The sequence below is a fragment of the Euleptes europaea genome, chromosome 1, assembly GCF_029931775.1.
Source record: "Euleptes europaea isolate rEulEur1 chromosome 1, rEulEur1.hap1, whole genome shotgun sequence".
NCBI lineage: Eukaryota > Metazoa > Chordata > Lepidosauria > Squamata > Sphaerodactylidae > Euleptes > Euleptes europaea.
This window is the reverse complement of record NC_079312.1, coordinates 88,331,987-88,347,867: the sequence shown is the minus strand read 5'-3', so window position 1 is coordinate 88,347,867 and position 15,881 is coordinate 88,331,987. Positions and strand designations below refer to the sequence as shown.

Here is a 15,881-nt window from a genome sequence, read left to right as displayed (position 1 = left end):
AGTGTGAGTGGTTGGTGTTAAACAGATATTTGTAATCTTTTGCTGCAGTTGCACTGTTGGAGACCTTCAGACCAAGATAGAATGCTTAGAAAAAACTAACTCAAAGCTCCAAGAAGAGGTGTGTGGTAACCTAATCTTTCTTCCTCAACTGTTTCCTTTATTATTTTGGAATAATCTCATTGGTGAAGTCAAAAGATTCCAATCAAATGGTTCTGACAAGAATCTGAGCAGAACAAATTCACAGTGGGGGGGAAAGCCAAACAATTCCCCTACTCTAGAGTACAACCTGCTAGTTGCATGAGGAAATTGAGCTTTCACCGGGGTAAAAAAGTGAGAAGTTCTGCTTCTTCTGCTTGCTTTCTAACTGAAAGCATACCCAGACATTTGTGGGTTTCTTGTGGAACCTGCCCACTTCCCTCTTGAGCGGCAGTTCACTGAGTTCCCCTCCCCCCTCCCCGCCACATTTTGCTCCAGGGATCAGCAACCTCTCAGGAACAGCATCGGGGGCCCAGTGGAAACCTGAAGTGGGAGAGGGGATTCTGTAGGAATTGCTGCTCAGAGTTTGAAACACTTAAGTCTGTTAAGTCTTCAGAACAACCTGGTTGGATACATTGCAGTAGGTCTTTCTTTCTTTCTTTTTTAATGAAAAAGCATAAAGTGGTAGAAAATGTCAGTACTGGTAATAAAAGTGTAATCAAGTATGTGTATTTTAACAGCTGAATTGTTTAATATGATCTTGCCCTGACTTGCCACAATGGTAGGTTTTAAGTTCATCCAGATGATACAGTCCTGTTTCTTTCTGTCATTACCATCTTCCCCTCCCCTCTCCTTTTGCCAGCTGGCTGCAGCAACAGACCGGATCAAGGCACTTCGGGAAGAACAGCAAGAGCTGAAGCAGGAAAATGAATTAATCCGTGAACGAAGTGAAAAGCATGTTGAGGTCAGATATAGTATATTGCTGACATGCATGGGGAATGTGATGTAATAGGGTAGAGTGCCGGACTAGGATTTTGGAGACCCAGGTTGAAATCCCCACTCTACCATGGTGGCTTGCTGGGTAATCTTGAGCCTGTCACACACACTCAGCCTAAACTACCTCACAGGGTTGTTGTGAGAATAAAATGGAGGAGAGGAGAACAATGTAAGTTGCTTTGCATCCTCATTGGGGAGAAAGGCAGGGTAAAATGAAGTAAAATATTTAGGAATCTCGGCTTACCTTTTTTTAAAAAAAAAAAGTCAACTACTCTGTCTTAAGAAGAAGAGACCTGAGACTGTGCACAAAATATCTTTTTAAAATGTTCCAAATCTTTTATTTTTTTAAAATGAGGAAAAAAGTAATAAATAATGCTGTTTCTTTTGGTATGAGGTGGCACAAGTGTAGTGCTTTAGGCATCATTTTAAACATTTTAGAGTGCTTTTCTTCTTTACTATGTACAGACCTACCTTTTATTTTTATTTATTTATTTTTAAAGACAGTTGTTTCCTGTCTGTGGTAAATTGCAATATTTTCTGTGGTATGAGTTTGTGGATATTGTCATATGTATGCCATTTGATGCACGTATGGAGCTCCTGCAGGAGAGGATTTCCCCATTAACTTCAGTGGAGAATTCAACTCCTTGTGCACCAAGCGGAGCTCTTTCCACTAAAGTGATCAGATTAGGATAATTAAGTTTTTAAAAGAAAAAAAACTGACTATAGTTTCAGAAATTGGCATTTCAGTTTTCATTATGCATTTTGAAGCATGTTATCTTGTTGCCCCTAACAGTGGGTGCGTGCTGTCTGTCTTCTGTGTAGGTATGATACTATTCTTAATGGAGCATAAAGGCTGAGTGTTCTCTTTAAAAGCATGGATTGGATCCATTTATCCACTCATACAAGTACTGTGAATGTTCCTCATTATTGTTGGGGGGGGGGTGTTTTGTGCTGTTGCAGGAGGAGGGAAATGAGCAGAGATCTGTCGGCAGAAACACTCCATCAGCTCCAACCCCTTATGTGGAAGCATCTCTACTCCAGTTGACTTGCTGAAATTTATCATACCACTTTTTGTTCTAGGTAACTAAGCAGGACACCAAAGTTGAGCTGGAAACATATAAGCAGACACGTCAAGGCCTGGATGAAATGTACAGTGATGTCTGGAAACAACTGAAAGAGGAGAAAAGAATCAGAACGGTGAGATACTGTATTGTCTAGAATGAAGTGTGAACAATAGCTGGTGCATTCGGTTTCAGTGTTCCAGGTCTGAAACCTGATGAAATGGGGGCCATGAGTTGCTTTACTCAGAGGCAGGGAAGGAAAAAGGTGCATATGGGGTGTGGCATAAAGCTTAAGTACAAAATACCCAGGACAGGTTTGAACATTAGCCAGTGTGGTATAAATTTACAGGGGGTCAGCCATGAAGATCTGGATTCAAGTTCCTGATTAGCCATTAAGTTCCCTTGGTGACATTGGCCAGTCTCTCTCTGCCCAGCCCCAAATCTAACCTTCCTCACAGGGAAAGCCCTTAAGAATGCCAACTGTGCACATAAGGATATAACGTTCAGTAGCTCCTTGCCATGCACGCATCCTCTCCACAGGTACTGCATTTGCACAGCACTCTTGTCAGGAACATACAATGTGTAGGCAGATACTAAATGTACTGGGGACTGTGTGTGTGGTAAGGATCCTTAGCCTAGCCTTGCACTTGCACATAACATCAGTACAAGCAAACAATACCTGTTTCTCTTTTCCCATCTCCTCCCTCCCGCCCCCCCGGGTTCTGAGCCCAGTTCAGCCAGTGAGAGGGACCACCAAGAAGGTGGCTTGGTTTCTTTCCCTGTATCTCAACCTGTATCAGGCTCTGTATACTGAGTCCACTGCAGCTTGGGAAGGAGATCCACTTGGAAGGGGAGGTGAACAGGGGATGGATGGGGAGCCCAGCATACAGAGCTGTTTTTTATGCATGCCCACCATGGCTTGGATCCCATGACACTGTTCCCCTTGAACTTCTCTCCAGCTGCTGCAGAGGCTCTCCCTCCATTGAAACCCTCGTTTCCTCCACCACTACACAACGTTGACCTTTCACACACACAAGTGCTAGCGGCAGAGGAAGTGAACGCCACAGCAGAGGAGAGCCTCTGCAGCGACTGGAAAGAAGGACGAAGGGAATGAAGTTGTGGGACCCCAGGCTGTACCATGAATATACGAGGCTGGAACTCTTTGGGGGCTTCTGAGTCTTGGTTGGTATGTGTGTCAAGAAGCAGGAAGTTGAATGTGTCAGTAAATATTAGCTTCCTTAGCAGGCCTGTAAATGTAATAAGAATGATCTCCTAGTGGGGTGGGAGAATATATTTCGCTAACTTGTGTCTCCTGACCAGGATACAGAGAGCATTGTGTGTACATGTGCGTCTGTGCCTGTGTGCCCGGGACTGTGCTAAAAAAAATTCCACTTTTGGATGCTGTCCCCAACCTTCATGAATGCCTTTAATAGGGTCATTATGGAGTTGGGCTTCCTGAAAAGTTCAGTGTGCATGAAGAAGTAATCTTGTGATTTTTCAGATCCTGTTCCATTATGGTTCAGTTTATGAAATTCTGTTATATAAGGCATAAAAAATACAATGTGTTTGTGACCTAACATAAGTCTTGATAGCGTAGCAGAAATGTTTTATTTTTGTGCTTCGCATTGTAATTTTTAAGGAACTAGAAAAAGAGCTGGAGCTGCAAATTGGAATGAAAATAGAAATGGAAATTGCCATGAAACTTCTAGAGAAAGATACACATGAAAAACAGGATACTCTGGTGGCCCTTCGTCAACAGCTGGAGGAAGTTAAAGCCATTAATTTGCAGATGTTCCATAAATCTCAGGTAAATGCATGAAGTAAAGCGAGAGAAGTCCAATATTCATTAACCATGTTTAAAACTTTTTGAACATGTACATTATATTGTGACTTTTGGTTCTCTCAACAGAAATAGGGTCATTGCTATGCCTGTTTCATAGATGGAGAATTTAGCCTGAGAATAACTTGGCCGAGGATGCCCAATGGTTTTGTAACTGAACAGGGTTTTGAACCCAAGTCAGTCCAGTCCAAGGCCAGCTATCTGCCTGCATCCTCCCATCTTGTTCAAAGGTTCTCCACCCTTTTGTTTTTTACTTAGGTGATTTAGCATCCTGTCGGGCACCTTGCAGACCTTCCTACCTCTTTGTGTGCTCACCCAGCAGCAGAAATACACATACTGGTCTTAAGTGGTTTTCATGTGCTTGCACGCACAGTGATTCATTATGAGTATGAGTGCATGCACACTTGCTCTTGGTGGCCAGAGGAAAGGGAGCTAAAACTTTCTGCCTCCCGCCAAGATTCTAAAGGCTGCTTTCCACGATATGGTTAAAACAGTCGGATGCTCAATTAAGGTATTTAGTCACTTGATAACTTGCTACAGGGATGCAAGCAGTTTCTAGGGCAAGTTATAGATGTCCCCCTGTCACCATCCTTAGCCTGTTTTTTTTTAATTGGCTAAGGTCGTTGGCATAGCATGCATGTTTGCCTTTCTGCTTCTTGTTGGGATGATAGATAGTACTGAGCACTAGTAAGAGAACCCCATTAATGTTCCTTGTTTCTCTCTGTGATGCACCTTAAATCATTTTAGAGGCCCATGTGATGCATCTTAGTCATATTGTCTGTCAGTCTACAGACATGTGTTGGGTTTGGATCTCATATTTCTTTGTATTTGTTTGGGGAGGGGCTATGGCTCAGTGGTAGAGAATCTGCTTTGCATGCAGACAGTCCCAGGTTCAGTCCTCGGCATCTCCAGTTAAAAGGACTAGGCAAGTAGGTGATGTGAAAGACTTCTGCCTGAGACCCTGGAGAGCCACTGCTGGTCAGAGTAGACAATACTGACTTTGATGGACCAAGGGTCTGATTCAGCATAAGGCAGCTTCATGTGTTCATGTGTTTAACCTTTTGTGAGACTTTAACATTTTGTCTTAACTTAGGGTTGAGTCCTAAGGCTATTTTGTGCTGACAGATAGACAGCACTCTTGTCAGTGAAAAAAGAGATCTCTCTGGTTTCTCCCTCCCACTGCAGACCTCTATGCGGTTTCTGAGGTCCCCAGTCACCTATGAGCTGCGTTTCAAGTTCAGTGGGCTTCAATGTGTGTGTGTGTGTGGGGGGGGTCTGGTCCATCATCAGAACTCTAACAGAATTTTGGCTCCAACCCTTAATCTTTATCTAGTGATTCTCTAGTTTGCTTTCTCCAGTAATTCTGAATTTTTCATCCACATCTGTGGGATCCTGCCAGTTGTTTAATTCTTACAACCAGTTTACCTGCTCTGTTCCTTTGGAAGTGATGCACACTTACATTCTGGCATTGAAAAAATGTGTTGGTCTGATAAGATCTAACAAATCTTGTGTCTGATTGGTTTTGCTATTGTGCGGATAAACTCTGTTCCGTAAAACCTGGCCCGTAAGTGGTTTGGTTTTTGAATGATGAATTGAAGTGAGCTACTTCAACACTTTTCCTTCAGAATGCAGAAAGTTCATTGCAACAGAAAAAAGAAGCAATATCTTCGTTTGAAGACAAAACGCAGCAAATGATGGCTTCTGTGAAGCAGATGGAAGACAGGTATGTCGCTTCCAGTCTGAAACTCTATAAGATATGTACAGCATATAGAAATGCCACACGGTGCTCAGGGTGATCAGTTTGGCAACCTTTGGACTACAGTCTTACGTATATGATTTTTTCCCATCAGGCCTACCTACCTGCTTTATTTTCAGTCAGTTTCCCAGTCATATGGGCACTAAAGAGATGGGGACCAGAGGTAGTTTGATGAAAATAAAGAAGGGAGGGGAATCTTGAAGCCTGCGCTGCTCTGAACTAGGACAAGACAGGCTGTAAATTTTGGATGGGACATTAATAAATCTTATTGTGTGTGGTAGGAGTTTGACTGATACTAGTTAACAGTGCATCACTAGATCAGACACTGGGCGAGCAAGATCTGTCGGCATAAGCCACTTCCACCAGCAGAAGAGGGGACAAATTTCCACCCATTTATCTTCTTGCTGCAGCCCACTGAGTGCTACCCCCTAGGGAACAGTGGACTTTCAGGAACAGGGTGAGTGATGAAGAGGGAGTCTGCAATGAGAGGGAGGAATCTACGGGAATCTCCCCTCCTTTCTGCTGCTGGAACCAACCCAACATTTGTAACACACATCTGTGTGTGAAAGAATGCAGAGAAGGCTGACCAACTTTGCCACAACTTGTGCTTTATGACTGTGGACAAGGGGGAGGGGGGTTCATAGGAAGTACTTTTGGTGAAGGGCAAAACCTAGAATACTTCTGTGTCGCAGTCACAGCTTACATACGTATCTCTCTTATTTTGCTTTAGATTGCAACGTGCAGAAAAAGCCAGGCTGGTTGCAGAAGAGAAAAATATAAAGTTAAAACAAGATATGGGTGGCAAAACGGAGTCACTGAAACAACTGCTAACCCAACTGGATAGCAAATGGTACTCTTAGATTCTGTTGTGTTCAAAGAACTGATGTATCAATCCTACCTTGACTTATGCATGGGTTTAGTATTAATAGGACCTTAGAAACTGGTACAGAATCTATAATCCACTTTGGTATGTGACCAAACAATCAAATTGAATTTATGCCAATAATTGCACAGGGGTGTGCTACAATTATTTGTAATTTATGCTTTTTCAATCTTTCCCACCTTTTCTACATTACTACAACCCCATCCCATATGGCTTTTGTCTGTGCAGGTCCCACAATTCCCAGCATAGCCTTTTGGGGAGATTGAAGGGGAAAAGCTGGTTGGATCCAATCCTATAATTTCTGAAAAGCTGGTTGGATCCAATCCTATAATTTCTGAATTTATCCATACCTCGACTAAATTGTGACACTACGGAGAAAGCATGCAAATTGTGGAGGAAGGGCGGGGATGAAGCTTGTTTTGTAGTGGAACTTTCTTAGCAGTTTCTTAGCTCAGAAGCAGTTATTAGTGGATGTGTCAAAATGCTAGTAACTTCATCCCTGATTACAGCAGGAACAGTGTTCTGAGGACAGCAAAGTGATCATATCTCTCCACATGGTTCATCGTTTTGTAAACCACTGCCATTCTTCGTCATAAACTAAGCACTTAACCTTTCCTGTGAGAAAAGGTACTCAGACATTTGAGTTACTGCACCTTATGCAGTTCTAGGATATGCTTTTTGCTAGGACAGTACAGGATGTGGCTGTAGTGAACTTAGACAATTGTATTGTTAAACCTTTTGCTTTATCTGCCTAAGAATTGAATTAGCCCATTTTTCAAGCTAGGGTCTATGAGGGTTCACAAGTCCTGTGTAAGGTCAGATGGCAAACCTCCTTAAATTCATCCAGCTAATGGAAGATCCACCACCACCTCATGTGTTAGCATAAGCAGAGCATGCAAAAAGTACCTAAAAAAGAAATCGCTTTACTTTTCAAACACCTGAGCAATAGATTCTTTCTTTCATTTCCAGGGCCGATATATAAGCTCCAAATATTTATCTATTGCTGTTGTTGCTTTTCTGTAGATAAATTTTAAACACATTCTTTGCCTAACAAAGTGTTGAACTGGCTTGAGAAACACTTGATTAGCTAAGGTTGCATAGTGTAGGTGTGTTGTCAGTTCTTGTAGATTATCCAGGTTGTGTGACCATGGTCTTGGTATTTTCTTTCCTGACGTTTCGCCAGCAGCTGTGGCAGGCATCTTCAGAGGAGTAACAGAGGAGTAACCTTCAGTGTTACTCCTCTGAAGATGCCTGCCACAGCTGCTGGCGAAACATCAGGAAAGAAAATACCAAGACCACGGTCACACAGCCCGGATAACCTACAAGAACCGATGAACTCTGACCATGAAAGCCTTTGACAATAGGTGTGTTGTATTACACCTTGTCATGTAATACTAGACAAAACTGTACCTGATTTTGTATCCTCAACAACTCTAGCATGTGGATTAGGTGGTGGTTATTATTATTTTTGGCTATCTATAAAGCTTCCCAATCAATAGGAACAAGTTTCAGAAAAGGTCCTTCATGTTGCAAGCTGTCACGCATTTGTCAGTTAAAACTAGGAGATAGACAGGAAGCCCAGTTTATTATAGACAGCAATGCAAAAACAGAGTGCTCTCTGCTTTCTTAGACATGGTGGTGGGGACTCAGGGAAAGGGAACAGAATCTGCTTACCTAATACACACATACTTTTTGAAGGGCAGGAGCTCATAAAGCATCCACCACCCACACTCACCTAGCTTCCAGATCATCTTGGAGCACTAGATTGAAAATACACTGATTGATTGCCAAGATCTAGTGGCTCAGCACTTAGAAGCTCTAATTGGCTGAGCAGCACCAAAGAGATAGTCCTAATAATTACTTTCGGCTCTGGTCCCAACCTGGTGCAACACTCTACCAAGCGAGAGCTTGGCTCTGCGGGATTTAAATCTATTCCGCAGGGACTGTAAGACAGGGTTTTTCCACCAGGCGTATGGCTGCAGACAGCAACCGCTTTTATTTGCTGGCCTCCCTTTCTCTCCCTTCCCCCTGCCTTTTCTTCTATTACTGAAAATATTTATAAATAATTGTTCTCTGAATGTGTGGACTAATGCTGCCGCCATGAGTTAAGGGCACTGTTGGTTTTAAATTATATGTTGTATGGGTTTTAATTGTATAACATGGTTGTAAGCCACTCTGAGCCCGACATGTTGGGATAGAGTGACCTAAAAAATTGATAATTATTATTATTCTGAAGTTACATCAGATATAAAACTGAACCAGTTTTCACTCTGTTCTCAGAGTAAAGGATCTCACTATAAAGACAGACACCACTCTGTGTTGATAGAAAATGGACCAGCATTTTGCCATTGAATGGTGGAAGTTCAAGTTTCATGAGACTTTGGTCTCTTTCTGTTTCTATAAAATAGAATTCTGAATTTCCAGGCTGCTTCCCATCCCTGACTAAAAGTTATTAACCAATAAGAATTTATTGCTGTCTCCAGTGAAAGGTCCCTTACAACCAAGGGATGAGAATGATTAGCACTCGGGTCCGGGCCTTCTGGGTTGTGGCTCTGTAGAATTGGCTACGCTGACAGTTGACCGAGTAGGCCATCTATAGACAGTGCAAGTATTTCACTTTTAAATGTTTCTAAAGTGTATCCAGTGTGGTTCTTACATGTTTGAAGGATGCTAAAGGATGGAGCCCTGCTTGGAACATGGGTGACTTATACATTTTGATAGGTGTCTGGCCAGTGCATGGCAGGCACCAGTGAGCAAGGAGGGGAAGGGTTTGCCTCAAGTAGTTTTCTGGTCCTCAGCTGGTATCTACACATACATGGAAAAAGCCCTTTCAGTGACACAAGGAAAAAGTATGTTATTCATCTTTGTCGTTCACTGGGTATTTTTTAGAATTTCCAATAAAGCATCAGTACTGGTGGGAAACCAGCTTTGTTTCTAACAAACTCCTTTATTATCATTAACAGTTCTACTCTGGAAAAAGAATTAAGATCTGAGAAAGAACAAAGACAGACGCTGCAACAACAGTTGCATCAGGAGAAGGACACTACCACCTTGCTCAAAACGGAACTGCAGCAAGTAGAAGGGCTGAAAAAGGTACGTGGCTTGAAAACCAAATTTTATCTGGGAAATAACCGGGGGGGGGTGTTCTTGTGTGTGTGCCTTTCAGCAAGCAACTAACTGTTGGATAATCCTGTCCTTCAAGGCTAAAGGGTTTATAATGGCAAGTTACTGGTTCAGGAAAACTGAATTGCTAGGGATGAATTGTTAATAACATTTTCAGTATTAAGCAACTTGAAAGCACAAATAATCTAAAGAAGATGCTTGTTTTAAGGTCTTCAAACGCTTTCCTGGATGCTGTAATAAGTTTATTTAAAAACAAAAATTAAAAAGCTCCATCAAATTCAAATACTAAATATGCTGATGAAGACTTCCAAGCCTGGAGGTGAAGACCCTCCAATGAAATGGCTGAGCAGCTGTCTCAGGGCTCGCTACCTGTAGATTCTCACCAGTTCAGAGCTGCAGAAAAGCTGTGCTGACAGGACAGGGCAATTCTTGCCAATTCCCCCTTCCTGCTGCAGACTCCCAGATGTGCTGCTCATCCCATCCCTCCTGTTCCAGTGACAGAAGCTCTTTCTGTTAGCATAAAACTTAGTTTGAAAGCAACCTTTAGACCAGGTGGCCTGGTTTTTTGTGGCTGTTGTGGTCTGGCACGGGGATCAGCTGCTTCGCTATTGGATACAGTAATGTAGTTGCCCTACTTAAGTAAGCCACTGCCTTGGTAAGTCCTCTAAAATGCTGCAAGAGCTTTCTATGAATGGCCTTCCAGTGTTCACTGGCTCTAGCCATAATGCATTACTTTATTGTAATGTAGGTAAATGATCCCTTCTCCTTGCTGCAATCAGTTCATGTTGTATAAGGCCCATTCAGGACAGAAGAGGAAGAAGAAATATGCCTCCCTTCTTTTTGTGGGTCTTCCTTATAGGAGTTGCGGAAACTGCAAGAAGAGAAGCAGCAGCTTGAAAAGATCTGTGAAGAACAGGAACAAGCCCTTCAAGAAATGGGACTTCACCTTAGCCAGTAATGACATTCTACTAATTCCTGTCAATATAGAAAAATCTCTCACTACTAAGGAGGTTGTGTTATTGACTAATATACACAACAGCAAAGAAATAATGGACCACAAAATCTACACATTTTGCAAATGTTAAGGATTCTATTTATGCTGGAAGGCCAATTGTGTTTGCTGTGGCTATTCCAGTGAATAATTATTTATAAATGGGTAAAGGTTGAGGAGCAGACATGCAGGCTCTAAACACGCTGTGAATGACAAGGAGGATTGCCACATGCCATAGAATCTTTGCTAGGTAGCGAAACTGCTGCCAGGTGAACAAGAGGTTTCAGAAATTACTGCTGTAATAGAAGCATGGGTTGCTTGCAAGGCACCTTTTGGTCCCTTAAGTTTGGAATGTGTTTTATTCTAGAAATATTTCAGAAAATCGAGATCTGTTATAGTGACTTCCACATGACTCAGAAAGTATCTGGGTAGTCTTAAACCAGCTTTTCTATCTCTTACCTGCAATATGGAAATAATATTACTTTAAAGGATTTCAATAAGGATTGGGTCTTCCATTGAGGACCCTTCCATTGGAGATAGGCTCCCTTTTCTAGAAGACAGACTTGTCCTGCCAACAGAAGTGCTTTGAATGCCATGCTTAATAGTAACACAAATGTCTTCCTTTTTCAGGTCCAAGCTTAAGATGGAAGATATTAAAGAAGTAAATAAAGCTTTAAAGGTATTCCAGATTTAAGAGCTGTAAGGTTGACCTCACATCTGTTATTTTATTTGCAGCTTCCCCAACAGCACAAGGCAGTTTGAGATACTGGAGGCTGCAATAGTGAAGGCTGCGATGTTATCAAAAGCTTGCCTTAAAAGCAGGTTTTGACACTTCTTGATCCCTCCTGTCTTCCAAATGTGGCATTCTCTAACAATCATTAAATGACCATAGACTATCACTACCAATTATTTGACCTTCCGTGAAGATAGTTTCAGAGGGTGGCTGTGTTAGACTACAGCAGAACAGCTGGATTCCAGTCCAGTAGCACCTTTGAGGCCAACAAGATTGTGGGGGGGGGAGGAGTCAAAGCTCCCTTTATCAGATACCCCCAAAATCTTGTTGCTCTCTAAGGTGCTACCGGACTGGAATCTAATGATTTGACCCTATCTCTCAGGAGAGCTAAATGCTCCTGCGTATGACTGGCTTTGGGGGGCAGCTGTGGGAGGAGGTTGGCCTAGATTGCCTTTTAGTCTCTTGCTGTTGTGGTACTGTACGTTTAAAATTGAATACTGAAAACAGTTTTTTTCTTTTTGTATTTTGTTGAAAAATTAGGGCCATACCTGGCTAAAAGATGATGAAGCAACCCACTGCAAACAATGTGAGAAAGAGTTCTCCATTTCTAGGAGAAAGGTAATACTAATGGATTAGAGTAACCTATACTAAATAAAAAAGGACAGTCTTCAAGGCATAGTTCCTAGCAAGGAGTAAAATTTCAACAGAGTACTGGGGATGATGAACTGGGTAAAAGTTGACTTGGGCCCAAGGTTTGACTCCTTTAACTCATGGGCAATTATCAGTCAAATGTAGAAAATGTAAGCATCAATATGCAGTACTGCAAATCTTTTGAGCTGGATCTAGCAGTCTGTCAGTGGAAGATGCTGACGGATATGGCTCTTTTCTCTTGTCTCCCCCTTCCCCCGCAGTAGTACATTTTGATCCCAAGACAGTTGGCTCCCAGAGTTGCAGGATTTGTGTGGATTAATAGACCAGTGGGAGCAGTGCAGCTGGAAGGTGAATAGAACGCTTTGTACTCCTTCCCTCTCCTCAGTGAAGCCTGCCCCCAACTCCCATGGCTGTTAATCCACATGGCCTCTGTGACTCCAGAAATCAACTTTCTTGGGTGGGTGGGGGTGGGGAGAGATCCTTATGCCAAAGATGGCCCCTTCCAATCCATAGTGTTATGTCAACATTGCAGATAAGCATGGCTGTCCAAAAGTCAGTGGGCATGGTAGATGCCAGTCTTTCACGAGAGACCCCAGGAACAGTCATCTTAGTGAAGGCATTGAAAGCAGGAGATATTTTATTATTAAGGCATTTTCTGTCTTGTGTTGAACGCTTTAAACTAAGCATAGCATTGGTGCTTTTTAAGCCCGTGCTCTGTAAACTGGGCCCCATTCTCTTTTCAGAGTTTCCCCTTCTCCCAGCTACCCAGTAAAGGCAGCATCTCAGCTTGTCTTACCAGCCCAAATCTTGTCCTCTGGGGAGTCCATCAAAATTCCTCCTGCCCACAAAGGAGGAATAAAGGAGGAGCACTGCCCACAAAGGGGAGTAGTTTGCGCTGGGTTTCCTGGGGTAAAACTGCTCCATCATGTGGCATTGTCTATGTCAATAGCTGCCTGAATACAAGTTCCTTTGACTGCACTGATTCATACCTGTAGCCTAGGGCAACTTGAAGCATCCCCTAACTCAGCAGTATCATGCTGGAATATTTCGTGTGTGACCTTTGCATGAGTTCATCGTCATGTTTAGAACTGTCCTTGGTGAACAATGGGGTTGGTCTCCGAATGTACCGAGGTCATTAAGTTGTCGTGGTGTGGACATTCATGTTGCTCAACAAGAACACTTTGCCTGGTTCTTACCATTGTGGTTGTGGTGCTGCTGGTCCTAAGGAACCTACAACAGTATAACTAGGGTGAACACACGAACATATGAAGCTGCCTTATACTGAATCAAACTCTTGGTCCATCAAAGTCAGTATTGTCTACTCAGACTGGCAGCGGCTCTCCAGGGTCTCCGAGGTCTTCCACATCACCTACCTGCCTACTCCCTTTAACTGGAGATGCCTGGAATTGAACCTGGGACCTTCTGCATGCCAAGCAGATGCTTTACCACTGAGTCACGGCTCCTCCCCAAAAGTCGAGTTTCTCGCATTTGGGGAAATGGCAAGGGTCAGCACACCCGAAGTGCAATGGATGAGCGAAAACCACCTTTCGTGATCAAGGTACCTCCCCTGCCAGATGGAAACTGTTAAGCATTTACTCTGAGTCCACGGACTGTGGGGCTTGAGGTCTTTTGCAGAGAATTCATCTCCAGTTTCAATCCCTGGTCTGAACCTTTTGTGCAGGTTTGTCCCCATTGCCCTCATGCCCAGCAACCCGTCTAGAGTAAGTCAGTTGCGCTTCTGGGCATGATAACCTTGTCTCACTGAATTTTGTGCAGTTTAAGCACAACTACTTTCCTTGACTTGGGGAATCACTTCTAAGACTCACAGCTCTTAATCATGTTTGTAACTTCCTTGCAGCATCATTGTCGAAACTGTGGCGACATCTTTTGCAGTACTTGTTCCAGCAATGAACTTGCACTCCCATCCTATCCAAAGCCTGTACGAGTCTGTGATACTTGCCACACCTTACTGCTTCAGAGGTGTTCATCCAATGCTTCATAAGACGTCCATTTGTTTCAAGGAAACCAAACTAGACTGGACAAACAGCCAAATGTTTAATGGGCTTTGGGGGGGGGGGGAATCTCAGTTTCACCATTCTTTATGCCTCAAAGAGCTTCCTTATGAACTACTGCTTGCTACATTACAATGGGACAAGGAAGATTTGCAAAAAAAATTGATCTTACAGAAATTATGAAAATTAAATATTTTGCATAGACCAAGTGCCATAAAAAATGTTTTAAAATAAAATGTGCTCTGCATGCTGAAAGTCTGAAGTGCAGTTACACTTCTAGCTTTCATCAGTATGAAAGAACTATTTTGTTTTCCTGTAACTTTGTATACTACATTTGTACATTCGATCTCGAAAACAAAAATTACTTTTCTGAACACTATAACCTTCTCATGAGTCTACCTGTTGTAATAATTCCACTTGAAAATGCCTCTAGATTTGTATGTAGTTAAAGGTGAAAATGTCAACATCTTCACGTTTGTCACTATGAATGACATTTAAAGCAATGTATAAATGAATGTGCCTTCACTATACTTCAAAGTAAAATAATGTATAGATTCCTGTTTCTAAAACACGTATAAAATAGATAGTGATTACAGAATAAAAAGGCTTAAATAGAATTGATGTGCACCTTCATAAGTCATTTCTTGCAAATCCATACAGAACTCTTATAGGTAAAACCTGCAGCAAGTATAATACTGGTTTAAAGTATGCAGAGTCTTGCTAAGCTGGTAAGGAGTGTGCAGTGGAAGCAAACAGATATAAGCTATGATCTCTTCAAAGCAACATATACAATATTAATAGAAATGTGAAACAGGTTGTGTGATGGGGGTTGCATAATGAGCAACTCTTGCTCCTCTAATACTAGTATAATACTGCACGTATGCATGTTCTTTTGCAGAGCTATATAAACCTGATTAGCTGAAAACAGACATGGGAAAGGAAGATGAAGTCCAGGCTTTGACGTATTCATATGATGTCACGTATTCAGTGATGTCAGTAAACCCAGAAAACGCAGTTGTAAAACTCAATTTCTTTTCAATCTGTGGTACTGAGACATCCAGATAAAGGTATCCAACTGGGAAAGGGAAATGGGTGGGATGAGGAAGTACCATAGCTAGGTGCGATCAGTATACACATGGTACTAAAAGTTGGGACTTGAGCTCACCCCAGGACTGTTAGTAACAGGACAGTAGCAGGCTAAGAACAGAATCTCAAGGAATCCCAAGATACAAGGGAAAAGCAGAAGAGTTTCCTCACTAGAAAGATTGGGCAACCCAAGGTATAGAATGAGTCAAGATGATGGTAAAACCTTTAAGCAGAGATTGAGGATATCTTCATTTAGATGTGTGTTCTCAAGACAAGCATGGTAATAGGAAGAACTATAATTTGTGAGTATTGTTGCAAAATTAGCTAGTGCCTATGGTACTCCAGAAATGATTAATATTTTAAAAAAACTTTGTATTTACTACTTTACATACTTTTGTTATGATGCAGAGGGTTTATTGTGCTCCTGGTACATTCAAATATAGATTTATCCTCCGAAGCTGTTAACTGGTGTTCTAGTGGGCTGCATTGAACTGGTAATGAACACAGACTTGGTTCTGGGTTCTTCGGGTGTGTTTCAGCACAAGACTTTTAGAAGACCATCCTTTTTAACACTATAAGCAGACATATAGTTTTTCAGGCCAAGGGGTCAAACTTTTGTATAAGGATTTGCCTTTTCTGGCTCAGTTGCAGGCATTCTCAGGCATGATTCTGCCCTCTGTGAAAACAGCATCTCTGTAGCTGCTTTTGCCTTCTTGCTTGTTTTAACCCCACCAACTCGGTAGCACCCAATATCTCATTGCCATGGTGACATC

At 42.2% G+C, this 15,881-nt stretch overlaps 1 protein-coding gene across 3 annotated transcripts in view; it reads left to right on the top strand.

Annotated features, from left to right (window-relative positions):
- Window positions 1–14,033, top strand: part of RUFY1 (RUN and FYVE domain containing 1) — a 32,041-nt gene extending 18,008 nt beyond the window's left edge. For all 3 annotated transcript variants that reach the window (XM_056865363.1, XM_056865379.1, XM_056865371.1), the window contains exons 8-18: window positions 49–118; window positions 839–940; window positions 2,053–2,169; window positions 3,673–3,840; window positions 5,499–5,596; window positions 6,360–6,479; window positions 9,476–9,605; window positions 10,495–10,589; window positions 11,257–11,305; window positions 11,900–11,977; window positions 13,869–14,033. In XM_056865363.1, the coding sequence (XP_056721341.1) occupies window positions 49–118; window positions 839–940; window positions 2,053–2,169; window positions 3,673–3,840; window positions 5,499–5,596; window positions 6,360–6,479; window positions 9,476–9,605; window positions 10,495–10,589; window positions 11,257–11,305; window positions 11,900–11,977; window positions 13,869–14,012 (1,171 nt within the window). In that variant the 3' untranslated portion in view covers window positions 14,013–14,033. The remainder of the gene's footprint in view (window positions 1–48; window positions 119–838; window positions 941–2,052; window positions 2,170–3,672; window positions 3,841–5,498; window positions 5,597–6,359; window positions 6,480–9,475; window positions 9,606–10,494; window positions 10,590–11,256; window positions 11,306–11,899; window positions 11,978–13,868) is intronic.
- Window positions 14,034–15,881: the final 1,848 nt, after the last annotated feature.